Genomic DNA, 27,889 nt, shown 5'->3' on the forward strand with positions numbered 1-27,889 from the left:
ATGGTCTGTCCAGTAGTTATGTATGGATATGAGAGTTGGATCATAAAGAAAGCTGAGCACTGAATAACTGATTCTTTTGAACTGCGGTGTTGGAGAAGACTCTTGAGAGTCCCATGGACTGTAAGGAGATCCAACCAGTCCATCCTAAAGGAAATCAGTCCTGAATATTCATTGGAAGGACTGGTGCTGAAGCTGAAGCTTCAATAGTTCAGCCTCCTGATGCGAAGAGCCAACTCACTGGAAAAGACCCTGATGCTGGGAAAGTTTGAGGGCAAGAGGAGAAGGGAATGACAGAGGATAAGATGGTTTGATGGCATCACCAACTCCATGGACGTGAATTTGAGCAAGCTCTGAAAGATGGTGAAGGACAGGGAAGCCTGGCATGCTGCAGTCCATGGCGTTGCAAACAGTTGGACACGACTTTGCGACTGAAAAACAACAATTTTATATTGGTACTGATTAACAATGTTGTGATAGGTTTCAGGTGGACAGCAGAGGGACTCAGCCATACATATATATGCATCCATTCTGGCTGGGGACATTCTTGTTGGGATCATTCCTAAAAGCGTGACATCATGGAATCCTGGCCCTGGAAAGCAGGCAATGCCTCGGACCCCATCCACAAAGCCACACACCCAGGGGCTAAGGCACCCGACAGGTGAAGCCCTACTCGGTCCACTGCCCTAGAGCTGCTGATGGACGCCTGAGCTGGCAGAGTGCCGGAGCCCAAACGTCTGTCCCAGAGACCGGGGTTACCTGTGGCCTGAGTTCTCAGGCAAGTCACCTGGCTCGGGGTAAGCCCGCCCCTCCCGCGCTCAGCCCTTCTCTCCCCTACCAGGCCCCACCCCCTTCCCGCCAGCCTATCGGAGAGACCGTAGCTCCGCGCGCTGGCCAATTGGGAGGCGGCTGGCTGGTCCCGCCCCACGGCGTACGTCTGGTTGCACGGGGTCACGCCGGCGGTGAGCTAGTCTGGCGGCATGTGGCGCGGCGGCTGGCGGGCGCGGGGCGCGCTCCGGAGGCTGAGCGGCGGGTGAGGGGGCGGGGCTGGGGGCAGGGAGCGAGGGGACGGTGACGCGGGGAGGGGGCGGGGCGGCGTGGCTCCCCGACCCGGGACCCCTGGTGCGGGGCTCCGGCTGCGAGAGCCCGGCCGCAGCCGGGGCGCCCTCGCAGGCCGCGGTGCGAGAACGGCAGAGCGGGCCCCGCGGTGGCCTTCATCCCGGAGGGAGGGAGCCCCTGTCCGGTTACCAAGGCTGGGGAGCTGCTGCCAGCGAAGGCGGGGTGAAGCCGGCCAGGACCCAGCACGGACTGGTGGTCGGGCCTCCGAGGCGGAGACCCCCTGAAGTGGGCTGACACGAGCGACACTAGGGGGCGGCGGGCAGGGCTCTCCATAGGCGTTTGCTTTTTGCCCCGTGGTTGTGGGCGGGGGGCTTGAGCGCCTCTGCGGCCTGGAGAGTGGGGCCTCCAGGGTGGAGGGCTGATCGCTCAGGCGTGTCCGACTCTTCGCGACCCCTGAACCGCAGCCCGCTGGGCTCCTCTGTCCACGGGATTCTCCAGGCGAGAACACTGGGGTGGGTTGCCATGCCCTCCTCCAGGGGATCTTCCTGACCCAGGGATCGAACCCGGGTCTTCTGCATTGGCAGATGAATTCTTCCCTGTCTGAGCCTCCAACTTCGTGTTTAATGAGTATCCACTCATTATGGGAAAAGAAAGCATTTAGTTTCAGACTGAATCAGCATCATTCCTTTTGACTTTGTAAAATGTAACTTTTTACTTTCTAAAGAAACATAAATTGTTTAGCTTCATGCTGATACAGAGAATTATTTTATGGTGGAGTTTAGCTGCTGTTAGCCCAGGGGAGGAAACGGGGGTTTCTGTCGTTGGGCTGTCTTTATTGGGTATTTGGGTTAAAATCTTCTATCCCATAATTCTAGAATTGGCTAAATCCAGAACGGAAATGTTGGTTGTTTATAGAATACTATTGCATGATGTTGAATGAGTCAGTGTTTTCAGCCCATACTTTCTATAAAGAATCTTTTTGTGAGATTTAACGTTAATGTAGAAAATACTACAAATTGTGTCCCAGTTACCCAGGTTAAGCTTACCCTTTACCCATGATAACTCTCCCTGTCTCTCAAATGAAATTGCTCTTCTGGTTTACAAAAATAATTTTGCTTTCCTCTGTATTTTTACCATCCTTGTATAGTCTTACACTACGGTATTACCTGGTTAGATGGCACCTTTTTTTCTTTGCTTCATGTGCCCACATCTTTGATACATGTAGTTGTCCATTCATTCTTAGGGCTAAGTTTGTCAACTGAATAGTTCAGTTTATCTGTTCTCTGTTACTGGACATTTGGGCTGCTGGGTTTGGGGCCCTTGGGAATGTTGTGCACGTTGTTGTGTGTTTGTGCACCAGGGAGTGAGTGCAGGTCACAGGGCACATGTTGAGGGGAATGAACTGCTTATCTAATAAGGACAGGGCTGTTCTGAAGTCTTCCTTCAATGTGCACACCCAGTGGCCATGTGAGACCCTGACAACACTAGATTGTTAATTCTCACTAATTTGGCAGGTGTGGGATGAAACTTTATTGTAGTCTGAGCTCATTGGGATACTGTGATCTTGACATGAGAATTGTATTTTTTCCCCAGAATCAAGGGAAATTGGTGACATGATTGTATTACAGTTATTTATGGACATGTAGAAATAAAAGGTTTTCAACATTAAGTGTTTGATATTATGAGGCTTAGGTGAGTTGAAATACAATTGAAAGGACTTTAATGGAAACTGATTTTCTGAAATGTGTTTAGAAGATGCAGGTTTTCATTTTTCTTAGAATTCTTTGTCACATGGCAGTGTTTTTGTTATGTTGCTGAATTATGTTAGCCAGTCTTCCAGCAGATCATCTGACTCCTTTCCTTAAATGTAGCAGTGCCCACCTCGGAGCCTGGAGGTGGGGGAGCACCAAGGCCTGTGAGCGAGCGCTGCAGTACCGCATTGGAGAGAGGATCCACGGCTTCACCGTCAGCCAGGTGGGCCTGGGGGCGCCTCCGGTGTCAGCTCAGAGCAGAGATGTGGGGGGTGGGCTTGTTCATCTGTGTCCCCAGCCCCGCTTCCTTCAGTTTCACAGCAGGTGCTCAAAGGAGCAGACTTTGCAAGTGAAAGGGTTTCCTGACTCTCAGATGAAAGCAGACCCCCTGACCCCTTCCCTGAGTGCCTGAGGCCTCACTTCTTTGCAGAGCTTAGGGAGCAAATAAACACGGTTTTGTTTCTGCATTGCTGTTGACCTGTGTTGAAGACTGAAGGCCCCACATCTACTCAGGTGAAGTTCCTACCATCAACCAAGTTTGCTCCAAAGTTGGGCAAAATCTTCCTGGTTTTGAGCCATTTGGGTTTCAGGATTATAGAAAAGAGATTGTGTGGGCTTATAGGTACTTAGTTTATGTTAAAATACCTTGTTTTGTTTGGCTTAAACTTTTTTTTTCTTTAATGCTGTAATTGACAATGATGTACATGACATAGTCCACTGGATGTTGGTTTCACACTGTACTTTACGCTAATAAAAACAGGCAGGCAGCTCACAGTCAGAAAGACTTGGGTTTGCAACAGGAAGACACAGGAGGGTCTTCTGGGCACAGGCAGGGTGGGGATGGATTTGTGGAGAAGTAAAGGAGAGCCACCATCTGTCTCCAGGAACAGGGGCAGGGGGTATTCAGCGCAGGGTCTCTGAACCACTTAAAAGGGTTCATGGTTGTGGGGCCCCTAAAGAAGTTTCAAGAGACTTGGGATTTCTGTATAGTTCTGGTTAATAATACCTTTTTCAGAGGCATGATTCTTTTCCTGTATGTTTCAAGTTTTGTGGAAACTTAGTTTATAATAAACCGTGGTCCTTTTTGAGAAACAATTACTGTGAGAGCTGTTTGTGAGGTAAACTGGTTTTATTTTTACTTTTAATTAACTTATTTTTGGCTGCACTGGATTTTTGTTGCTGTGTATGGGCTTTCTCAGGTGGCGCTAGTGATAAAGAACCTGTCTGCCAATGCAGGTTAGAGTTAAGAGACACCAGTTCGATCCCTGGGTCAGTAAGATCCCCTGGAGGAGGGCACGGCAACCCACTCCAGTATTCTTGCCTGGAGAATCCCATGGACAGGGAGCCTGGCAGGCTGCAGTTCATGGAGTTGCAAAAAGTCGGACGCGACTGAAGCGACTTAGCACACATGCTTGGGCTTTCTCTAGTTGTGGCGAGCATGGGCTACTCTAGTTGAAATGTGCAGGCTTCTTATTTCGGTGGCTTCTCTTGTTGCGGAGGATGGGCTCAGGGCACGAGGGCTTCAGTAGTTACAGCACTCGGACTCAGTGGTTGTGGCTTCCAGGCTTTGGAGCACAGGCTTCAGCAGTCATGTCACATGCCCTTAGTTGCCCTGTGGAATCGTCCCAGACCAGGGATCGAACCCATGTCCCCTTTCTTGGCAGGCGGGTTCTAAACCACAGGACCACTAGGGAAGTCCAGAGGCAGACTGGTTTTAAATATTAGGTTGGTGCAAACATAACTGCGGTTTTGGACCATAAAATTTAAATCATTATAACTAGGCTCAAATGCATCTTTTTATATTAAAATAGGAACAATTACAATAAACACTTTTTTGCCAACAAGACATAAGTTTGTTTATTCCTGTCACATAAAAATCCGTGCTTCAGGATTCAGTGAACTCTTGGGAAGCATTTTCTCCATCCTGTTGGTTGTGGAAGCATTTTCCTTGTGAAAGATTTGTCTAGATGCTTGAAGAAGTGGTTATCGGTTGGCGAGAGGTCAGGTGAGTATGACAGATGAGGCAGAACTTTGTAGCCCAGTGCGTTCAACTTTTGAAGCATTGATTGTGCAGCTTGTGGTCAGGCATTGTCACGAAAAGACTTGGGCTTTCTGTTGACCACTGCCTGCTGCAGGCTTGCAGTTTTCAGTGCATCTCATTGATTTGCTGAGCTTGCTTCTCAGATGTGATGGTTTCGCTGGGATTCAGAAAGCTATAGTGGGTCAGACACGCAGCAGACCACCAGACAATGACCATGACCTTTTTTTTGGTGCAAGGTTGGCTTTGGGAAGTGCTTTGGAGTTCTTCTCCGTCCAACCACTGAGCTGGTTGTCGTATGAAATCCACTTTTCGTCACATGTCTCAATCTGATTGAGAAATGATTTGTCATTGTTGTGTGGACCAAGAGAAGATGACACTTCAAAACAAGGATTTTTTTTTTATTTGCAGTCAGCTCATGAGGCACCCACTTATCAAGGCTTTTCACCTTTCCAATTTGCTTCAAATGCATAATGACTATAGAAAGGTCAACGTTGAGTTCTTTGGCAACTTTTTATGTAGTTGTAAAAGGATCAGCTTTGATGGTTGCTCTCAGTTGGTCATTGTCAACTTCCAGTGACCAGCCACTGTGCTCCTCATCTCAAAGGCTCTCATTTCCTTTGCAAAACTTCTTCAGCCTCCACTGCACTGTGTACATTCACTACCGGTTCCTGGGCCAAATGCGTTGTTGATGTTGTGAGTTGTCTCAGCTGCTTTACGCCTGTTTTGAACTTGAACATCATTTCCATAGTCTAAATATAAAATACACAGTAAGTAATAAGTCATTAGCAAAAAACATGAAGCAAGAAATGCACATTAAAATGATGTATGACATAATCGCATTTAAGAATGTGTTCTAATAACAAGTGGCGAAGTTCAGCGTTGCAAAACCGCGATTATTTTTGCACCAACCTAATACACTGATCACATCTGACAGAAGTACAGTTGTGAACTCCAAGGTGTAAACAGTTTCATTGCTGTAACTTATGTGGGCATCAGTAGGCCACTTGAAGCACATAGTTTTTGTAGCAGGGCCCCCAGAGCAGGCTGAGGACAGCAGAACTTTCACCTCTGCCCTGCTAGGATGTTGCATCAGTAAAGACAGGTCCCTGTCACACCCCGTGGTGGTCATGGTGACAAGGTGCTGAGGTTATGGGCGGGGCCTTGATGCAGTTGCTTCAGTACCAAGGACAGTGGAAGTTACTCAGTGCTCACAGACAAGACCTCCCCCAGGGGGTGAGGAAGAGTTTGCTGTTTTTAAATAATAGAATAGTTCTTTTCATTTATTTGACTGTCCTGAGTCTGCTTTGTGTGGGCTTTCTCTATTTGTATTGAGCGGGGCTCTTCTTCATTGTGGAGCGTTCCAGGCGAGTCCAGTCTCTTCCAGGGCAGCCTGGTGCTACACAAGGGGTCTGACTCTATCTAGGCTCTGTGATCTTGGCAAATTGTCCCGTCAGCCCCAGGCTCAGTTTTCATCTGTAAGTGGGGTGGGATGCCTCCCTCCTGGAGTCACATGTGGCACACTCGGGAGATGCTAGCAGACAGTGGGCGCTCAGGAGGGATGGTGGTGCTGTCCTCAGCCCGAGGTCTTGCCTTCTTGGTCCGTGGACTCGACTTGGAGGTTCCTGCCAGGTCCACCGGGTCCCCCAGACGCAGCGTCCCTATGCTGCATGCCTTTGCAACCGAGTCGAGCTCCCCCATTTCCTCGTTGGTTCAGGTGACCCCTGTCCCCGAGCTGTCACTGACAGCTGTGAAACTCAGCCATGACGGCACGGGAGCACAGTACTTGCACCTGGCCCGCGAGGACGGAAACAACTTGTTCAGGTGTGTCTGTGTCCTGGGTTCACGGTCTGATTCCCTGCAGGGGCGTCTGCCACCCCTGCAGTGGTTCAGCAGGAATTGGAGGGAGGGGAGTCTCCCCCCCGGCTCCCGCGGGTGTGGCAGGGACACAGCTGGCCTGCACCCCGAGGGGCTCTGACTGTGCGGCTATGTCCCCAGTGTGCAGTTCCGCACCACCCCCACCGACAGCAGCGGCGCCCCCCACATCCTGGAGCACACGGTCCTGTGCGGCTCTCAGAGGTACCCCTGCCGAGACCCCTTCTTCAAGATGCTGAACCGGTCGCTGTCCACATTCATGAACGCCTTCACTGGTGAGACGCGGGCCTGGCTGGGGCTGCCTGGTCTCTCATGCGGGGGTGGCAGCCTGGAGGCTAGGGTCGAGTTCCCAATCTCTGTCTAGAGGCCGTTTGTTGCATAATCCCTTAGGAAAACCACACTGGGGTTGATTATAAAACCTGGAATTTTAGGGAAAATGCATCTGAATTTTTTCTGGGAAAGGTGACCACTGTTTTCTTTGGGGAAGAATGCTGTAAAGGTCGGTTAGCAGGGCAGGTGTCTGGGTTGTGGCTGCAGGAAGCAGTGGGTATGGGCTGGTGGCAGGCACCCTGTGGGCAATCCCACCCCCCACCCCCTCGCGGGTGCTGCTGTCTCTGTGCCCCTGACAGCGTGGACCTGTTGTGAGGCTGAAACAGACATTGCTGGCGTGAACCTGGGGGAACCACTGTGTTTAAAACCCTGCTCTTCTTTGTGTCTAGCTAGTGATTACACCCTGTACCCATTTTCCACACAAAACCCCAAGGACTTCCAGAACCTTCTGTCTGTGTATTTGGACGCAGCCTTTTTTCCATGCTTGCGGGAACTGGACTTCTGGTATGTAGCAATTGGTTCATTGATCTTTAGTTCAGCGATAGAGTCACTGTTACCATGTAATCATCTGTCACTCTTCAGGCAGGAAGGATGGCGACTGGAACACGAGGACCCGAATGACCCCCAGACACCTTTGGTCTTTAAAGGTGTCGTCTTCAATGAAATGAAGGGAGCATTTGTGAGTGTTTCCCTTGCTCATGCTGTGTTAAATTATCCTACTGTATAAAATGTTGGAGTACAAACAGTCTTTGCAGATGGCTGCCATCTTGTTATGTCACTTAATATCCTCACTGTGAGAACCTGCGTTAGCGTGGACAGTGCAGTGAGCTGGCACCGCTGGGCAATGAGCTGGATGGCAATTCTCAGCGGGGTTGTGGGGATCACGGTGACCTCTGGTCTTTGGGGCTCGGCCAGATGAAAACCATGTTCCTGACAATCCTGAGACTTTGGTTTTCTGCTCTTTCCTGCCCTGGTGTAGGGTGGGGTTCACAGATACAGTGTCTCTCAAGTTATGGTAAAGATGACCACACGCAGTGAATGTGGCAGGAAAGCAGGTCATAGGGAGTTTTTGTTTCCCGACACTGTACTCTGGAGTTCAAGTGTGCAGTGGCACCGTGTCTAAAAAAACAATGTACACGTCTTAATTAGCATTTCATGGCTGAAAAGAGCATCTGGGTGGGTACTTGGGGGTGTCAGCAGGGGGACTCCCAGGATGCAGCTACTTCGTTGAATTGTGTGAACAGTGTGTGTGCTGGTTTTCACATACATGTGTATTTTTACTTGAAGACAGATAACGAGAGGATATTCTCACAGCACCTTCAGAATCGCCTGCTTCCTGACCACACGTACTCGGTGGTCTCCGGAGGGGACCCCCTGTGCATCCCTGACCTCACGTGGGAGCAGCTCAGACAGTTCCACGCCATGCACTACCACCCCAGCAACGCCAGGTGACGCTGCCTGGGAAGCCTGGTGCCGGGTTGCTTTCCCCCAGTGTCCTGCTTCTCTTGAGTTGGGCTTGGGAGGCTTGCTTCACGACCACAGGCAGTGGATGGGAGACTGCTGTGCATGGACGTGCCCTCAGACCCACAAGGCGAGGCCCCTGCCTGCTGCCTCTGCAGCTCAGCCTCAGGCTGATGGTATAACAGGAGGTTGTGGTCCTCCTCTCAGGGCTGACGCAGTCCTGGAGAGGTGCCCCCAGAGAGGTAGCTGTGTCATTCAACCTCTCATCAATTGCTTGTTTCAAGTATGATTAATGATAAAACGCTGACAGTTTGCAAGGACTTCTCTGGTGGCTCAGTGGTAAAGAATCCGCCTACAGTGCAGGAGATGTGGGTTTGTTCCCTGGGTCAGGAAGATCCCCTGAACAAGGAAATGGCAACCCACTCCAGTATGCTTTCTTGGGAAATCCCATGGATAGAGGAGCCTGGCAGGCTACAGTCCATGGGGTTGCAAAGAGTCAGACATGACTTAGTGACTAAACAACAGTAGTTTACAAATACTTTAAGCAGTCATGTAAAGTCATTTGCAAAACTATTTTAAGTGTAAAATTTTAAAAATTTAATTATGAAAGCTCCTAATCATCCAGGAGAATGTAGGGAGTAGATCAGTGAACCCCATGTGCTCAGCCTGTAGCTCCGTCCTCTGGGTGTGTGCATAGACACATGTAGACACACATAGACACGTAGGTACATGTAGAAACAGGCAACTAGACATGTATAGATACACACAGACATGTATACGTGTATAGACATACACGGATATACATAGATGTTTACAAGGATGTTCTCTTATGTGAGATAACACCGTTTTCATATTTAACAGAATAAATGATTGAATAAAACCACCTATGCCTTAACCGAGATTGATTTCCAGTTGTCCCTGAGATGTTTGATAAGTCGAGGCCCACAGGCAGCCTTTCCTTTTTTTTTTTGACTGTTTTTCTTATTTTTTTTTAATTTTATTTTATTTTTAAACTTTACAATATTGTATTAGTTTTGTCAAATATCGAAATGAATCCGCCACAGGTATACCTGTGTTCCCCATCCTGAACCCTCCTCCCTCCTCCCTCCCCATACCATCCCTTTGGGTCATCCCAGTGCACCAGCCCCAAGCATCCAGTATCGTGCATCAAACCTGGACTGGCGACTCGTTTCATACATGATATTATACATGTTTCAATGCCATTCTCCCAAATCTCCCCACCCTCTCCCTCTCCTACAGAGTCCATAAGACTGATCTATACATCAGTGTCTCTTTTGCTGTCTGGTACACAGGGTTATTGTTACCATCTTTCTAAATTCCATATATATGCGTTAGTATACTGTATTGGTGTTTTTCTTTCTGGCTTACTTCACTCTGTATAATAGGCTCCAGTTTCATCCACCTCATAAGAACTGATTCAATGTATTCTTTTTAATGGCTGAGTAATACTCCATTGTGTATATGTACCACAGCTTTCTTATCCATTCATCTGCTGATGGGCATCTAGGTTGCTTCCATGTCCTGGCTATTATAAACAGTGCTGCGATGAACATTGGGGTACACGTGTCTCTTTCCCTTCTGCTTTCCTCAGTGTGTATGCCCAGCAGTGGGATTGCTGGATCATAAGGCAGTTCTATTTCCAGTTTTTTAAGGCATCTCCACAATGTTCTCCATAGTGGCTGTACTATTTTGCATTCCCAGCAACAGTGTAAGAGGGTTCCCTTTTCTCCACACCCTCTCCAGCATTTATTGCTTGTAGACTTTTGGATCGCAGCCATTCTGACTGGTGTGAAATGGTACCTCATAGTGGTTTTGATTTGCATTTCTCTGATAATGAGTGATGTTGAGCATCTTTTCATGTGTTTGTTAGCCATCTGTATGTCTTCTTTGGAGAAATGTCTATTTAGTTCTTTGGCCCATTTTTTGATTGGGTCATTTATTTTTCTGGAGTTGAGCTGTAGGAGTTGCTTGTATATTTTTGAGATTAGTTGTTTTGTCAGTTGCTTCATTTGCTATTATTTTCTCCCATTCTGAAGGCCACAGGCAGCCTTTCCTTGCTGTGTCCCTTAAGCACCCTTTCTGGTGGGACGGTGCCCCCTCATGGACCATAATGACCTCATGGAAATAGTTTCATATGTGTATATATTTAAGACCATGTGATCACCAGATGGAATTTTAAAACTTTTTAGTGCTCAAATTGTCCCCACGGTGGCCTAAGGAAGTTCCTTGACAGTTATCCTTGACATCTTTGGTGACTTCTGATTTCTGCCCTGGCCCCAAAGGCAGGCCTCCTCCTGCTCCAGACCCGTGGTCATTCCTCCAGGGGTCCTGGGGCTGAACCAGTCGGGCGTGCGGGGACCAGTGTGCACAGCCAGGTGCTCCTCACTGCTGGCTTTGCACTATCTAAGCTCTGAGGGGGAGGCTGACGGGATCTGTAGGATACTAGCTCCCAGGCCCTTAATCGTAGCTCAGACTGTGTTCTGCTAGAAAGATGAGGTCTGCACTATGCTCTTTACCCCCGTAAGTAATGTGTTGTCCTAAAAACATGGGCGAGCTGAGATTTGTGACCTAGATTTGACGTTTGTGACGTTTTAAATTTTGTTGTTAGTCTTAGATGGATTATTGTGGTGCTGTAGCTTAGGTTTTAAATATTTTAATGTGTAGTTTATTTGGTTTTTCTAACACATAGTAAATTCAAAATGAAGAGCAGTTTTTGCCAGATTTTATTTAATTAATCCTTTTTGTACAATCTGTGCTTTGTTTGAACCACATCTTGAGAAAAGAGCAGAAGCCTCTCTATTCAGTGTTGTGGTTAAATTAAGTGAAACAAGTGTTCCTGTGTGAAGTTGACATCAGCGTGGGGACTGGCGTGTTCTGGCCGTTAGATCCTGGACACCCTCTGGTTCAGACAAAGCCTGATGTAGACTAAGGTGCTCTCTCAAACTTCAGGTTCTTCACTTATGGTAACTTTCCACTGGAGCAGCATCTGAAGCAAATTCACGAAGAGGCCCTGAGTAAATTTCAGAGAATTGAGCCACGGACGTCGGTGCCAGCCCAGAAGCCCTGGGATGAGCCGGTAAGAGCTGGGTCCGAGTCACAGGTCTGCAGGCCTGTGAGCATGTGACATGCAGGTGGGGTGCGTGTTCCTAGTGTTTGCAGTGCTGTGGGCATGCTGTGGGTGTGAGGGTTCTCCGGCCGGAAGAGCGGCGGTCCATGCAAAAGCACAGTTGCCCTGACGAGAAGCACAGGGAATGTCCTGCACGTTGGGTGCCCTTGCCCATCTGCACCCGTTGATGCACGCCTGTGCCCTTGCAGAGGGAGTTCCAGATCACGTGTGCCCCGGACTCGCTGGCTGAGGGCCCCTCGGGGCAGACGACCATCAGTGTCAGCTTCCTCCTGCCAGAGTGAGTGTGTGAGACTCACGCGGCCCACCCTGTGGAGAGAGCCCCTGGGAGCACGCGCGTGGGAGGATTTGGGCCTCCAGTGGTATTATTAGATGTGGGGTGTCTTTAACAGCATCGGAACGGTTTGGTATTGGGGTCACAGTGCCTCTGCATGTGAAAAGAGCCCTGTGAACTCTGACCTTGAGAACCTTTGCTCTCAAGACTGACCCCAGCGGGCTGGCACGAGGGGTGTGGGCAGGAAGGGCTCCTGCTGCACTGTCACTGTCTGCTCATGGCGTGGGACCCCCAAGGTCCCACAGTGCAAGAGTTTTGCAAGTCAAGAAATGCTCTTTTGCCCATGTAACTATTAAAATAGAGGTTGAAATGGAAGAATTTCTAGTAGAATTTCAGCTGCTTTGTAAAATAAAAGTGTTTATTGTGGTTCTAATAGTTTTGAAAACATTTCCATGGGCCAACCATTTCCCTCTCTTCCCCCACTCTTTATAAATGAAGAATAACCAACACGTTTGAAGCCTTCACGCTGAGCCTTCTGTCTTCACTCCTGATCAGTGGCCCCAACGCCCCCTTCTACAAAGCCCTCATTGAATCTGGACTTGGCACTGACTTCTCTCCTGACGTTGGGTGCGTGTCACTGTCAGATCAGATTGTTACTCCGCGGTGAGGGGCACTTCTGACACCTGATACTGTCTGGACACATTTTGGGCTGGTCACTGCAGGGCAGGGGTTACTAGCCGCTCTTGGGGTGTGGAGGAGGGGTAGTGGTATAGGCGGCTCCATACCCTGTGGTTAGGGGAGGGCCCTCTTCCTGCCCCAGCCGTGCTTCCAGCACAAGCTGTGGATGTCCTCTGTAGCAGGCAATTGACAAAAAAACCCAACAAGGTAACTCTTCCAAGAGTGGCATGTTGCTGCCTGCTTGAAAAGTCAGGCCATTAGAAGTCCTTTGAAATCATAGCATTTGGTAAAACTCTCTAGATTTGTTTTGCTCTGGAATTTTAATTGTGGATTTTGGAAAAACTAAAAGGATGTGAGTGTGAGTGTGAGCCATCGTATCTGAGCAGCCGGTACCTGAGGAGCTGCCCTCCTGGCTAAGTCCTGTAGAGGCTCTGATCTCAGTGAAGAGCCTTCTCAACCAGCGATGGAGGGGCGTGCAGATTCTGACGTGTCACCTGCTTTCATACCAGGTACAATGGCTGCACTCGGGAGGCCTACTTCAGCGTGGGCCTGCAGGGCATCGCAGAGAAGGACGTCCAGATGGTCCAGGACATCGTGGACCGGACGCTAGATGACGTCATCGAGTACGTGTGGCGTCCACCGGGCTGGGCTGAGTCCTCGTTCCCGAACACAGGCTCACATCACACGCACTCCTTCATGGCAGCTGTTTGAATGTCACCTTTGTGGCCTTGTTGTTCAGACATATGGATTTTTCGGCGTCTGAGTTCTTGATGTTTCTGTAGGAAAGGATTTGAAGAGGATCGCATTGAAGCATTACTTCATAAAATTGAAATACAGATGAAGCACCAGTCCGTCAGCTTTGGACTCACCCTGACGTCTGTGCGTGTTTTTAAACTCCTCAGTCTCTTTTTCTTTGTTAGTTCGTGGTTTTTTAAAATTTATTTTTGGCTGTGCTGGGTCTTCATTGCCGTGTGGGCTTTTCTCTAGTTGTGGTGTGCAGGCTTCTCATTGTGGTAGCTTCTCGTTGCAGAGCATGGGCTCTAGGCGCTTGGGCTTCAGTAGCTGCAGCATGTGGCTCAGTAATTGTGAGACTCAGGCCTAGTTGCTTCACGGCATGTGGGATCCTCCCGGATCGGGGATCAAACCTGTGTCTCTTGCACTGGCAGGCAGATTCTTATCTGCTGCATCACCAGGGAAGCCCAGTTAGTGGTTCTTGAAAATACAGATTGTTATTCACAGCACCTTTCATTTGAACCAGGGAAGTTATGGTATTTGGATCTGATATAAAATTACTGTTAATTTAATTTTGTAATACATCGTTCCTGTTTTTATTTGCTTACTTCATTAGCTTTCTGGTGTCTTATTTTTTAATAGATTTAGAGAGTACTTTAAATGGATAGGGATTTAGCATGACTTCGTAATTATATTTTCCAAAAAGTAATTTTTAAATCTGTGCTTTCTACTTTGATAGGGGGAAAAAATCATGAGTTTAGTTCTTCTTCTAGCCAAAAAAAAAATGATTTAATTTTCTTCATGAGCAGTTGTCTGTGGTATTTTTAAGTCTAGAAGCTGAGTCCTGGTACAAAGGCGGGCTTGGATGTTTGCTGGGTGACACAGGGTCTGCAGGTTACGGTAGCTTGTCGTGACTCCCCTACCTGCCCCCTCAATAGTACATTGCTTCCTGCTGGAACCACGACGGGGACCCCGTGGAGCTCCTGAAGCTCGGAAGTCAGGTGGCTCAGTTCCGAAAGTGCCTGGAGGAAAATCCAAGGTTTTTGCAAGAAAAAGTAAAACAGTATTTTAAGGTAAGAAAGTTGAGAATATATGTCTGTAATTTTGAAGTTGAGTTTTATAATAATGAAAGGAACATTAGGAATATTCTCTGCATTGTATAAGTCGAGTTTTGGTTTGAGAAGTTAGTAGTACGATGAAGACTTGGTAAAAAATTATTTAATTCTGTTATCTTCAACTTAGACTAAAGCCAAAGGTTTATTATGGTATTAAAAGGTGCAGGTGGTTTCTTTGTACAACCAAGGTGTAAAGGCACTGTTGAATGTCGATGCGTTTGTGGTTAAGACATAGGAACTACAGTGACTATGCTCCAGATGGTAACAGCGTATGGACGACATGGTCCCTGCAGAGCAGGTGGCCTCAAGGATTGCTCGTGGCTCCCAGGCTCTGCATGCACAGCCTCGTGGGGCAAGTTCTGTTGTCATCACCGTGAGAAATGGGAAAACGGGAACTGTGGGGCTAAGCGCACCCTGCTGGAGGCCGGCTCAATGCTGGATTCCATAAGACCGTGTTTTTAATTGACTTTTCTCTTGCTCTGGTTGTTGCAGAATAATCGGCACAAGCTGACTTTATCCATGAAACCAGACAACAAGTATTCCGAGAAGCAAGCACAGATGGAAGCAGAAAAACTGCAGCAAAAGGTCACTTCTCTTTCCCCGGAAGACAAGCAGCAGATCTATGAGAAAGGTCAGGTCTGGCAGCTGCCTCACCCTCACCCAGTCCCACCGAGCTTCCAGCATAAGGAGGCGGCTGGTTTCAGCCAGTAGGTCTCTGCCGGCTGCCTGCAGGGTTCTGTGTTAACCCCAGCAAGACTGACCTCCTCAGAAACTACACCCTGTGATTCAGCAGGAGAGGCAGGAGTTCTGGGAGAGAGGTGGCTTCACAGGGTTTATGCATTTACACACTTCGCAGACGCCTTCTCCTTACCGAGGCTGTATAGGCCACTGGGTGTGTGCTGCATGGCAGTCTGTAGCTGACTGCAGACGGGTCTTGGGGACGGAGTGCACGGTGGGCTCAGGGGTGGCAGGTCTCGGGGGGGATGCAAGCCTTGCATTCTTCACAGAGCCCCCATGGGTGCCTGTGGTGCAGGCACTGTGAACACAGAAACGGGTCTGTGGTTTCTTACGTGGTAAACCTGCACCGCCTATAGAGCCCAGCGGTCCTACTCCTGAGCGTTCACCCAAGAGAAGTGAAAGTGTCTGTCCACACGGGACTTGACATGCCCCACATGTGTCCACACAGAGAGGTAACTGAGGTGTCCACATGGTGGGATTCTGCTCAGCCATAACAAGGGCCAGAACACTGGGACATGCAGGCTCTGTGAGTCTCACAGGCCGTGAGGCCAGAGCGGGTGGGCCTGCCTTCTGGGGCGGTGGCACCCGCTGTCGATGGTGGTGTGCTGCTCACGCTGTGCATTGGTCAGAGCCACTGGGTTCTGTACAGCAGTTGCAGGTTGTAGCATATGACGTTTACATATGTACACAGTACACAGGAATACATACACATCCACCCACCCCCCACCCCTGAAAAGTTGGCTGGGATTACACGAAGAATTTATCAGGCATGTCAGCAGGTGGAGCTGACTCTAGCATGACTTGATCATGCTGAGTTTGAGGTGATTTGACTTTGTAAAGACAGAGTTAATGTCAATGTATAACCGTTTAATCTTTGAATTCTTTACATATGCAGAGAATTACTTTAAGCTCTTCCATAAATTTGTTCTTAATTAAAGTGTAAATGAAGTATAGTTGATTTACAAAGTTGTATTAGTTTCTGGTGTGCAGCAGAGTGGTTCCGTTCCTTTTTCAGATTCTTTTCCATTGTAGTTTATCACAGACTGTTGAATATAGTTCTCTGTGCTATTACAGTAGGTCCTTGTTGGTTATGCACTTTAGTAGTGTGTATATGTGGATTCCAATCTCCTAATTTATCCCTCCCCACCTCCCTTTGCCCTTTGGTAACTGTAAGTTTATTATTTTTTAAAATAATTTTATTTATTTTTGACCGTGCTGGGTCTTTGTTGCTGCAAGGGCTTTTCTCCAGTTGCAGCGAGCAGGGGCTGCTCTCTAGTTGTGCTCAGATTTCTCATTGTGGTGGTGTCTTCTGTCGCAGAGCGTGGGCTCTGGGGCGCATGGACTTAGTCATTGTGGCCCTCAGGCATTGGAGCACAGGCTCAGTTGCTCTGTGGCATGTGGGATCTTCCCTCATCAGGGATCAAACCTGTGTCTTCTGCATTGGCAGGTGGGTTCTTTACCACTGAGCCACCAGGAAAGCCTCTTAATTTTTTTTTTTTAATTGAGGAGTAGCTGATGTAACATCATATTAGTTCCAGATGTATAACATGATTTGATGTATTTATATGCTGTGAGATGATTACCACAGTTTGTCCAGTTAATCTCTATTGTCATTGTTCAGTCGCTCAGTCATCGCCAGCTCTTTGCAAGCCCATAAACTGCAGCACACCAGGCTTCCCTGTCCCTCACGATCTCCCGGAGTTTGCCCAAGTTCATGTTCGTTGAATTGGTGATGCCATCCAACCATCTCATCTTCTGCCGCCCTCTTCTGCCTTCAGTGTTTCCCAGCATCAGGGTCTTTTCCAGTGAGTTGGCTCTCTACATCAGGAGGCCAAACTATTGGAGCTTCAGCTTCAGCATCAGTCTTTCCAATGAATATTCAGGACTGATTTCCTTTAGGATTGACTGGTTGGATCTCCTTGCAGTCCAAGGGACTCTCAAAAGTCTTCTCCAACACCACAGTTCAAAAGCATCAATTCTTCAGTGCTCAGCCTTCTTTATGGTTCAACTCTCACATCCATATGTGACTACTGGAAAGACCATAGCTTTGACTATATGGACCTTTGTTGGCATAGTGATGTTTTTGCTTTTTAATACACTGTCTAGGTTCATCATAGTTTTCTTTCCAAGGAGCAATCCTATTCTAATTTCTTGGCTGCAGTCACCATCCACAGTGATTTTGGAGCCCAAGAAGAGGAAATCTGTCACTGTTTCCACCTTTCCCCCTTCTATTTGCCGTGAAGTGATGGGACCAGATGCCATGATCTTAACTTTTTTTTTAATATTGAGTTTTAAGGCAGCTTTTCCACTCTCCTCTTGCACCCTCAATCAAGAGGCTCTTTAGCTCCTCTTCCCTTTCTGCCATTAAAGTGGTATCATCTGCATATCTGAGATTGTTGATATTTCTCCAAACAATCTTGATTCCAGCTTGTGCTTCATCCAGTCTGGCATTTCACATGCAGTATCCTGCATAGAAGTTAAATAAACAGGGTGACAATATACAGCCTTGTCATGCTTGTTTCTCAATTTTGAATCAGTAATTTGTTCCATATAAGGTTCTAACTGTTGCTTCTTGACCTGCATACAGGTTTCTTAGGAGGCAGGTGAGGTGGTCTAGTATTCATATCTCTTTAAGAGTTTTCCAGTTTGTTATGATACACACAATCAAAGGCTGTGGATTGGTGGATGGTGGGAGAAATGGATAAAAGGAGTCAAAGCTACCCCTCAATGAAACAGAAGCAGATGTTTTTCTGGAATTCCCTTGGTTTCTCTGTGATCCAGCGAATGCTAGCAATTTGATCTCTTGTTCCTCTGCCTTTTCTAAACTAGCTTGAACATCTGAAAGTTCTCAGTTCATGTAGTGCTGAAGCCTAGCTTGAAGGATTTTGAGCGTAACTTTACTAGTATGGAAAGTGAGTGCAATTGTCCAGTAGTTGGAACATTCTTCTGTACTACTCTTCTTGGTAACTGGGTTGAAGATTGACCTTTTCCAGTCCTGTGGCCACTGCTGGGTTTTCCAAATTTGCTGGCATATTGAGTGCAGCACTTTCATAAGCATCATCTTTTAGGATTTTAAATAGCTCAGCTGGAATTCCATCACCTCCAGTAGCTTTGTTCGTAATGATGCTTCCTAAGGCCCACTTGACTTGGCACTCCAGGATGTCTGGCTCTGGGTGAGTGATCACACCATTATGGTCATCCGGGTCATGAAGATCTTTTTTTGTATAGCTCTTCTGTGTTTTTTTGCCATCTCTTCTTGATCTCTTCTGCTTCTACTAGTTCTTTGCTGTTTCTGAATTTTATTGTGGGCACAGTAACAGACACACGGTAACCTCTATTATCATGCCTAGAATTTTTTGTCTTGTGATGAGAACTTTTAAATTCCCTTAGCAATTTTCAAATCTAAGTTCAGTATAATTAGCTTCAGTAACTATGCCATGCATGACGTGCCTAGAACTTAGAGCTACAGGCTTGTAGCTCTGACCCCTTTCATCCGTTTCTCCCACCACCCACCCAACAGCCACAGTCTGTTCTCTGTTTATATGAGCTTGCTTTTTTGTGTTTTTATTGTTTAGATTCCCCATATCATTGAGATCATAGATATTTCTCTGACTTACTTCACTGAGTGTAATACCCTCAAGCTTCATCCACATTGTTGCAAATGGCAATTTTTCCTCCTGTCTCATGACTGAGTGTGGTCTTCTGGGGTGTGTGGAGTGGTATGGTTGTGTGTGTGTGGGCACTTTTACCCATTCATCATCGGTGGGCACTTAGGTTGTCGTTTCCACATCCTTACTATTGTAGATAGTGCTGTGCTGCCATGGACATTGGGGGGTGTGTCTCCTTTGCAGTTAGTGTTTTATTTTCTTCAGATAGATAACCAGGAGCAGGGTTGCTGGGCCGTATGGTGGTTCTGGTTTCACTACTTTGAGGAGCCACCACACTGCTTCCCGTGGTGGCTGCACCAGGTCCCATTTCCATGCACCGTGCACAAGGGTCCCTTTCCTCCAGACTCGCCAGCAGTTGCTGCATCCCTTGTCTGCCCTTCTGACAGCTGTGAGGTGACGGCTCGCGTGGTTTGATAGGCGTTTCCCTGGTGAGTGGTTTTGGGCACCTTTTCCTATACCTGTTGGCCATCTTTGTCTTTGGAAAAATGCCTGTTCAGTCCTCAGCTCATTTTTTAATTGGATAGTTTTTGCTACTGAGTTCTTTGGATATTTTGGCTATCTTACCAGTAATGTTAGATTTGCAAATACTTTCCTGCTATGTAGGCAGCCTTTTCATGTCGACAGTGTCCTTTGCTGTCAGGTTTTTAGTTTGATGTGGTCCATCCATTTCCCAAGCTGTTTGTGGCACAGAAGGTAATTCCACAACCAAGCACAGAGTCGTGTGTTCCCTGAATTATCAGGTGCCTGGCCTGGCCGTGGAGGTGTCTTGTGTTAAGAAAACTCGTATGTTCCAGCCCACGCCTGCCTGTGGAGGGATGGCGGCCCTGGTTACGAGATCACGGCAGAGTGGTCTGGAGATACAGGACACAGCCTAGTGCATTTACCATTGCGTCAGGGTCAGTAAGCGTGGACTCAGGTTACATGTTCCAAGTCACTTGAGTGTGGACTCAGTGCAAAGAATCTGTGAATCGGGGTCCAGTCTGCAGATAAGCACCAGTGAGAAGTGGGAATGGGAGTTAGTTTGTTGGGAAAGTCAGTCTTCCGGTTTGGGGCCTGGGTCGTGTGTGCCGTGTGCAGGGGCCATGGCTGGGCCGCCGGGGCCTGTGGTGGAGCAGGTGCCTGCAGCCTCTGCTCCGTGCTCGCCAGGACAGAGGGCATGAGGGGGCTTTCTCAGGACGTGAGGACATGTCTGAGGCGCAGCGGTTGGGGTGCTCCACTTGGCTGGGGGGAAACAGCCGGGTGGGGGCCTTGAAGGTGTTGGGGCTCCAAGAAGTACGTGGAGCTGGCTCCCTGGGCCTGCGTGGGGCCAGGTGGGGAACCCGGTGCTGGAGACTCAGGGTGGGGGTGAGGTGACTCAGGCTGACAGGACTTCACCCTGTGGCACCTCGTCCCCATGGGCTGCCTGGTCTGAGCAGGAACTCGAGGAGAGGGTGTCCGTCCATCCCCCATCACCCCTCCATCACATCAGTGTAGGATCAGCCCCTGAAAGTGTGTTCACCCATTTCTTTATTTGTGAACTTTATGTGATCACACAGCATATTGCCAAGATGAGTGAAAATGAAATACAAGTAAATGAGTACAGAGTTAGTGCACTTCAGCCCACAAGCTCAGTCTGTGGTATAAAACGAGGGTGGGAACTGCTTGCACAGACTCCCCTCCCCCAGCAAACCTATCCTCTGAAATCACTGAGGATTAGCTGGGGAGACGACTGCTGCTGGGTGCTTACTGTGCTGCCTTCTCTGGTTCTGGCAACCTCCGACCCCAGCGTTGCGGGGCTCCCTGCGCCCAGGGGAGACTACAGAAACTAAGGGACAGGAGAGGGGCTGAGCAGGGCCTTCTAAGGGCCGGCCTGGATGCTCAATGCCGCCCCACGCCCAAAGGTCTGGAACTGCAGGCTCAGCAGAGTCGACCTCCGGACGCGTCGTGTCTGCCAGCGCTCAGGGTGTCGGACATCGAGCCCCGCATCCCGGTCACGGAGCTGGAGGTGGTGCAGGCAGGTCAGTGGCGGGTACCGGTGTCCCTGGGAGGAGAGTCACCGGTGGATGTCCTCAGAGGACGTTTGAGCCCCCGTTTCTAGTCCTGGGTCCGGCAGTGCTGAGCGCCCTGCTTCTGGGTTCCACTGTGTGTGTACACATGGCTCTCAAGGGCATGGGGTCCAGAGGCCCACAGCGCTGGGTATTGCCTTGCGGGATGCAGAGGGGTCGCTGCTGCTCCCTGTTGCTCACTTCCCTGGACACAGGACCCTCGCCCGTGGTGCTGATGCTGCTCCCCGTGGCCATGACGTGACAGCCCCTCCTGCCCGAGCAGGTCTGACCCCAGCGCTGGCCTTCACGGTGCCCGTGTCGAGTCAGGGTTCTGGCTGTGCGCGAGCACCCCTGACTCATGATGTGTCTGTTGTTACTCGTGTGTGAGTGTCGGCAAAGCCCCTCCTCTGGCCCAGGCTTCTGGGAAGCCGGGTCAGCGCCCCCTCAGGTCTGGTTTATCAGTGAAGGTCATTGAGTCAGTGTTGTGATTCATCGTCAGTGGTGCTCAGCTCCGCTGCAGGTCAGGCACTGCGCTCGGGATGTGAAAATGAGAACACAGGGTAGTGCCCGAGGGCCTGGGGGGTGAGTGGCATGTGGGGTGTGTTGTGGGAGGGGCCGCCAGCGTCCCCCCATGCCCAGGATTTGAGTGCGGGCAGCAGTGCTGGACCGCAGGTGGTCAGATACCCCAAGAGTGTCCCTGCTCTGCTCTTGTTCCTCACAGAGCAACTCAAGACTTGAGGGTTTTGCCCTAACAAAAGTACAGCAAGAAAAGTTGTCTGATGATGTATGGCGAATGAATGGCGTTTTTTTGCTAATATAATATAAAATTTAAAACTCCATCTTTGAAAAGCTTTAGTGTTTTACAGATATTACATGGTGGTTACATGGTTAAAACTTTGCTGGTAAGAATGTGAAGAAGTACCCTTGTTCCCGCAGCCGGGGACACGCCAGTCCAGTACTGCGCGCAGCCCACCAACGGCGTGGTCTACTTCAGAGCCTTCTCCAGCCTCAACGCCCTGCCTGAGGAGCTGCGGCCCTACGTGCCGCTCTTCTGCAGCGTCCTCACCAAGTAAGGGCTGCGTGGGGCAGACGCGCACCTCTAGAGCCCGCGCGTCTTCCCTGGTTGCTCGGGGGCGTTTGCTGTGTCCTGTCTCAGTGCATCAGTGTCACTTGTCAGTGAGCGGTTTTATTTTCCAAATCTCATAGTGCTGTTACAGAAAGGTGGGTGGTGTATTTGTTGAGAATTTTCCTCCTTGGACATAGTACTCTCTTACTATAACGTAGTACATTAAAATACATTTATAAACTGTGAATGTAATACACAGCTATCTCAACTAAGATTCTTTTTAAGATGATGAAGAGGATAATTCTTCTCACCAGAAGCTTTAAGCTTTAAACATGACATGTAGGCCTGAGGTCACCCACAGAACCTGTCCACTGCTTCCCACCCTTCATTAGTACGGCTCCCGCTGCCTGCCTTCCACGGCAGAGGGTTCCAGGAGAGCCCGGTCGTCACCTTGGCTTCAGTTAGTTATTCATTTATTTGGGACAGTTAGTTAATATTGCACTCGGGGCAGCAATGAGGGTGTTACCTCCCAAGGCGTCATCCGTGTTGAAGTGACTTCTTGAGAGTGTAGAGAAGCTTGTTTTTCAGGTCCCCCACCCCAAGACTGCCTGAGGGGCTACAAAGCTTGGGGTGGGGGAGCCCAGCTGCTGGTGGGCGGGGGGCCCAGTCAGGGGACTCCCTCCCCAGAGGACCCTCTGCCCTGTGACTCCGTGCTCTCTCTGCACAGGCTGGGCTGTGGCAGCCTCGACTACAGGGAGCTGGCCCAGCAGGTGGAGCTGAAGACAGGTGGCCTGGCTGCTGCCCCCCAGGTGCTCCCCGACGACTCACACCTCAACACCTACGAGCAGGTGACCATTTCCTCAGGTGCAGGCTGGTGGGGTTGGTTTTCCCCATGTCTTTTTTTCTTTTTCAGAAGGTCAGAATTCTTTCTTCCCTCCTGGTTTAGGGTGTGCTGTTCTCCTCTTTCTGCCTCGATAGAAACCTAGCAGATATGATGTATCTGTGGAGTGAGGTACTGAATAAGTAAGTATTTGCCAAGACATGACCCCAGACACACCGGAGACCCAGTCCTGTGAGCACCTTGCCCTGTTGTGATTGGTTGCAGGTCTGGTCCTGTGGTCCCTTGGTCGAGTCTCGACATTTCCTTCCCCTGAGAACTTGCCCTCGGCAGGTTTCCCACTGGGGAAGGGGGCATGGCTGTGTCCCGGGCGGCTCATCACGGCTTTCTCCACTGCAGCCCCCGCCTTGACGAGGAGGAGCACTTCCGTGTGCTGGTGAAGATGGCCGCCCAGGAGCTATCCAATGGGGTCCCCGACTCAGGCCACCTCTATGCGTCCATCAGAGCGGGCAGGACGCTGGCACCTGCAGGGGACCTGCAGGAGACCTTCGGGGGGATGGACCAGGTGAGGTGCTCAGGCTGGCTGGCTCTCCAGGGCTCTTAACAGATTGGCCAACATGAACTGGCCAGGTTTCAGGGGGAGTGTGGGGGGAATGTCCTCTCTCACCTTATTTTCTCAAGTCCACAGCTCCCTTCCCTCAGCTCCTTTGCCCACAGCTGGGCAAGTGCGAATCCCATGCGTGCACAGAACCATACATACACACACACACCCGTGTCCCTGTGTCAGGACGTCTGGTCCAGTCTCTCCCTGTGGGCTCTCTGACTCAGGTGCTGCTGATGAAGAGAATTGCGGAGATGATTGACCTGCAACCCGTCCTGGGGAAGCTCCTGCGCATCTGGAAACACCTGCTGAGCTGTGACAGCCTGAGGTAGGGCCGCGCTGGCCTCCCAGCTGCACTTAACCTCCTTGTTGCTGAGTGTGGTGTGGAGAGGCTTTTCAGAGGGGGCGCTTGGGGGCGGCCACAGCATGCAGAGAAGAGCCCAGGTCTTCTCAGTGTTTGTCAGATGCTTTTTTATGATAGTGTCTGATTCAGTGGAGGTTGGAGGAACCACAAAGAAACATTTTCTGAGAGGGGAGAACTACCACCACCCTCTGACTACTTAACAGTGCTACTCGAATGAAGGTTTATCTTCCCCTGGACAGTGTATTCTGAGACCATGGCCCCGAAGGCACTGTGGGCGGGTTGTTCTCTGCACCTCCTCGTCCTCAGGGACACAGAGCTCTGAGCTGGCCAAGAGCAGGGTCAGGCTTTTTTGTACCCAGAAAGCATGCAGCGAAAGAAGACGGCTGTGATGTTTGGCTTTTGGTTTACTCAGCTTTTGCTTGTACATTTACATGTACGTGTTTTTACACTTCAGTAATCTTTTCACAGTAATGGTTCTGTGCACACACTGTTTTAAACAGATGTTCTGTGAATGCGACTGCCCCACAGATGTCGCAGGTGGAGGGCGCGGTGGAGGCCTTCCTGAGGAGCCTCAGCCGGAGTGAGAAGGAGCAGAGGCCCGTGTGCCCGCACGTGGTGGAGGTGAGGCTGGGGGCCTGCCCTGGGGCCCAAGGACGAGGGGACTTCTGCTCCCCGAGCTTCACGATGGAAGAATACTCAGGCCACAGAGCCTGTACTGCCTGAACCCTCAGCATCCAGGCTGTTTCTGGAATGTACCTGACCCATCATGTGCGTTTCAGGGTTTACTCATTTCTCTGGGAAACATTTCACTTCCAGAAACCTGCACCCAAGGCATCCAGCGGGAGCTGCCCAGTCATAAGGAGGCTGGTGACGGTGAGTCCCTTCCTCTCGCCCCCTCCCCACTTCGCTGCCCCTTCCACGGCCAGCCTGTGTCTGAGGCCACCAGGTGCTGTCTGTGTGGATGCCTCGTGTTCAGTCCACCTCTGTTCAAACGTCACTGCTGTACCGGGACCACTTCACCTCCCACCCCCACCCCACCCCCGATGACCCTAGGAAAGGCAAAGGCGCTTATCCCGGGAAAGTGACCAGACGAGGCCACACGTTCAGGGCCCTGGGAGGGGGTGGGGTGAGGGGATCCAGGGCCTCTGGGTGGGCTAGGATGTGTCACCTCCACCCTGCGGAGGTTGTGTGGGGCGAGCTTGCCAATGCTGCTGTGTGTGGATGGGGTTGCTGCTGCCGCCCAGGGCGTCACAGTCAGGGCTCTGGGTCCTCGAGGGTCCTGGCCACGTGGTGCTGACACCGCCTGGCCTCTGCCCCAGGACCCCACCTTTGAGCCCTGCCAGATGAAGACGCACTTCCTGCTTCCATTCCCCGTGAACTACGTTGCCGAGTGCATCAGGACCGCCCCGTATACAGCCCCGGACCACGCCAGGTGCATGGGGCTGGGCCCTCAGGAGCAGGACTGTGTATGGCTCTGTTGAGTAGCAAGATGTGGGTTTAGAAACAGACAGGGACCACCTTCCCTGGGTGTGAGGACTTAACTTCCCGTACACCACACAAGTAAAAGTTCCTGAAAAAAGACGTGTGGATGGGTCTGCCCCTCTCCACACCCCCATCCCTGCCAGGGAGCAGAGCCCTGTGCGGGCCGCCACCTCTCCCAGCTCAGGCTCGCCCTCCACATGCCCCCCCTGCCATAGAGGAGACCCAGGGCGGGGCGACACGCTGTCATTGCTCATGGTGGACGTCATGGGGACGCAGGGGCCTGGTAGACTTTCCCTGTTGGAGCATGTTTTCTAAGGAAGGGACGTGCTCACAGTGGAGGCCACTCACCTAAGACGCCCGCGTGCTGCAGCAGGGCAGGAGGGAGTAGGCCCGCCCCGTCCCTCCCGTCACCCAGGCCTCACCTTGCTCGCATTTTTCTTGCCCTCGTGGATCACGCTGTGTTATGTTCAGTCCTGCTCTGCCAGCCGTGCTGTTGTTAATGTGCATCTTTTTATCTTTTCAGCCTCAAGATCCTGGCACGGTTGATGACTGCTAAATTCTTACACACGGAAATTCGAGAAAAAGGGGGTGCTTATGGTGGAGGTGCCCGGCTCAGCTACAGCGGGATGTTCACGCTATACTCGTACAGGTGGGTCTGAGCGCACTGCACACTTCAGAAAGACGTTCCCCTGTTCTCACCACACCAGCAGTGGGGACAGACAATCCTGAAACAGCTCTGGGGTTGGTGACCAGGGTACGTGGGAGACGATCTGGAAACTCTCGGGGCCGGGCTGGGTCCGCGGGGCCACAGACTCTTCTGCCTGCTCACATCTCCGTTTTGCGGCCCAGCTGCCCGAGGGCAGGACTGACACCCCAGGGAAGGAGGGGCTTCCCTCTGCTCCTCACGGGCTGGACGTGGTTGTGGTCGTGCGGGGGCCATGGGTCTCCAGAGGGACAGAAACCAAGCGTTTTTCACAGATGCCCTGGGGACACATGTGCCTGTGTGAGTGAGGACCTTGGAGGATTCTGTGCTCAGGGAGGATGCAGGAGATCGGCCTCAGCAGGGCATTGTCGCGTCTGGGGCGTCTCACGTGTGTCTTGTTTCCTCTGGCCAGTGCCTGTCCTGGTGGCGGAGGTGTAGTTAGTGGGGTGACAGGCTGGCTCACCAGGGGCAGTGTGGGTGGCTTGTGCGCCACTCGTCAGTGTCCAGAGCACTGGGGTGTCTGTACCGTGTGAAAACAGCCGCTGATGACCCCAAAGTGTGGACAAACTGCGTCATACTTGGTTGTTCCTTATTGATAAACGTCAGTGTCTGACCCTTCGGTCTCCAGGGATCCACGTTCCACGGAAACACTGCAGTCCTTCATGAAGGCCATCGACTGGGCCAAGGCCGGGAGGTTCACCCAGCAGGACATCGACGAGGCAAAGCTCTCAGTCTTCTCTGCTGTGGATGCTCCGGTGGCACCTTCAGATAAAGGTGTGTGGTGTAGCAGACACACCTGAAGCCATGGTGCCCGAGCTCGTCCTCCCGAGACAACGTCTCAGCTGAGTCAGGAGGAGTGGGCATGAGGGGCAGTGCTGAGACCTGTGGTGGAAGCGGGGCTTGAAGGCCGGGGGTGGCTGCGTGTCCCGACAACCACCCCATCCCATCCCCTGTGCTCACTCTCAGGCCTGGACCACTTCCTGTACGGCCTCTCGGATGAGATGAAGCAGGTACACCGTGAGCAGCTCTTCGCCGTCCGCCACGAAGACCTGGTTGACGTGAGCAACAGGTGAGTGGGAGCCAGGTGCTTAGCGTCCAGTCCCTGTGACCCCATGGCACCTGAGTGACCACTGCCCCCCTGCCTCCAGGTACTTGGGCGCCCGGAGAAGCGCACACGGCGTGGCTCTACTCGGACCAGACAACGCGAGCATCGCTAAGGACCCATCGTGGGTCATAAGACAGCGGTGACTAGAAGATGCGAGCATCGCCAAGGACCCGTCGTGGGTCATAAGACAGCGGTGACCCTGCCTCCTGATGCCGAGTGCCTTGCTTTCCTCACCTTTTAAGTTATTTTTTTAACAAAACTCTTGATCATCTGTATATGTTATCTATATATCAAATATATATGATTGTATATACACGATATCATTTGATATCATTCTTAAAATTTTGCATGAGGTCTTGCCTGGCAAGTCAGATGACCACTCTTGTGTCTTGAAGAAGGCAATAGTGATCACAAAGAAATTAACTGAAATCACCCCTCACTAAATGCCAGAGATGCAGAGTATATAGTCTTGAGACTTTCTAAAGCTTTAAGTGCTGTTTTACCATACTGTCCTAGTGCATGCCTTTTAAAACAAAAAGGTGACTCTGACCTACCTGTACTTTAGGCATTATTTTAAATGACTATTTGCTAAAGTAGCTTTTAGGGACTTTACGGGGAAACGCATGAGGTGTCCCGACGCTGGCCTCCACTCACTGGCTGTGGGACAACCGTGTCCAGTCAGGCTTTGCTCCGAAGGACACTGACTCTCCCCCATCCCCCTCCTCTGGGCGCACAGGGCGGGGGCTGGGGCCCCTTCTCTGCAGACTCTGGGGTGCATGCCCTCGTTCCCCCTTGGCAGCACCACCTTCCCTGGTCCAGGGCCATCTGTGCGCTGGGCATCACCC

General features: G+C 50.5%; 1 protein-coding gene across 3 annotated transcripts; it reads left to right on the top strand.

Annotated features, from left to right (window-relative positions):
• The first annotated feature begins 923 nt into the window (after positions 1-923).
• Positions 924-27,364, top strand: PITRM1 (pitrilysin metallopeptidase 1). 3 transcript variants are annotated; one of them, XM_055544163.1, is made up of 27 exons: positions 924-1,030; positions 2,928-3,030; positions 6,563-6,669; positions 6,844-6,995; positions 7,440-7,554; positions 7,633-7,729; positions 8,338-8,498; positions 11,482-11,608; positions 11,848-11,936; positions 12,429-12,557; positions 13,118-13,231; positions 13,391-13,487; positions 14,279-14,413; positions 14,948-15,086; positions 20,742-20,858; positions 21,822-21,954; positions 22,679-22,799; positions 22,898-22,974; positions 23,189-23,354; positions 23,618-23,718; positions 24,255-24,375; positions 24,571-24,627; positions 25,074-25,186; positions 25,760-25,885; positions 26,568-26,713; positions 26,906-27,008; positions 27,088-27,364. In XM_055544163.1, the coding sequence occupies exons 1-27, from the start codon at positions 978-980 to the stop codon at positions 27,185-27,187; spliced, it is 3,099 nt and encodes a 1,032-aa protein (XP_055400138.1). In that variant the 5' UTR covers positions 924-977; the 3' UTR covers positions 27,188-27,364. The 3 variants fall into 3 exon arrangements, with proteins under 3 accessions (XP_055400138.1, XP_055400139.1, XP_055400140.1); XM_055544164.1 differs by having other exon boundaries at positions 2,931-3,030; XM_055544165.1 differs by lacking the exons at positions 924-1,030; positions 6,563-6,669; positions 6,844-6,995; ... (1 more) ...; positions 7,633-7,729; positions 8,338-8,498 and having other exon boundaries at positions 3,012-3,030.
• The last annotated feature ends 525 nt before the right edge of the window (positions 27,365-27,889 follow it).

Source organism: Bubalus kerabau, chromosome 13 (genome assembly GCF_029407905.1).
Source record: "Bubalus kerabau isolate K-KA32 ecotype Philippines breed swamp buffalo chromosome 13, PCC_UOA_SB_1v2, whole genome shotgun sequence".
Taxonomy (NCBI): Eukaryota; Metazoa; Chordata; class Mammalia; order Artiodactyla; family Bovidae; genus Bubalus; species Bubalus kerabau.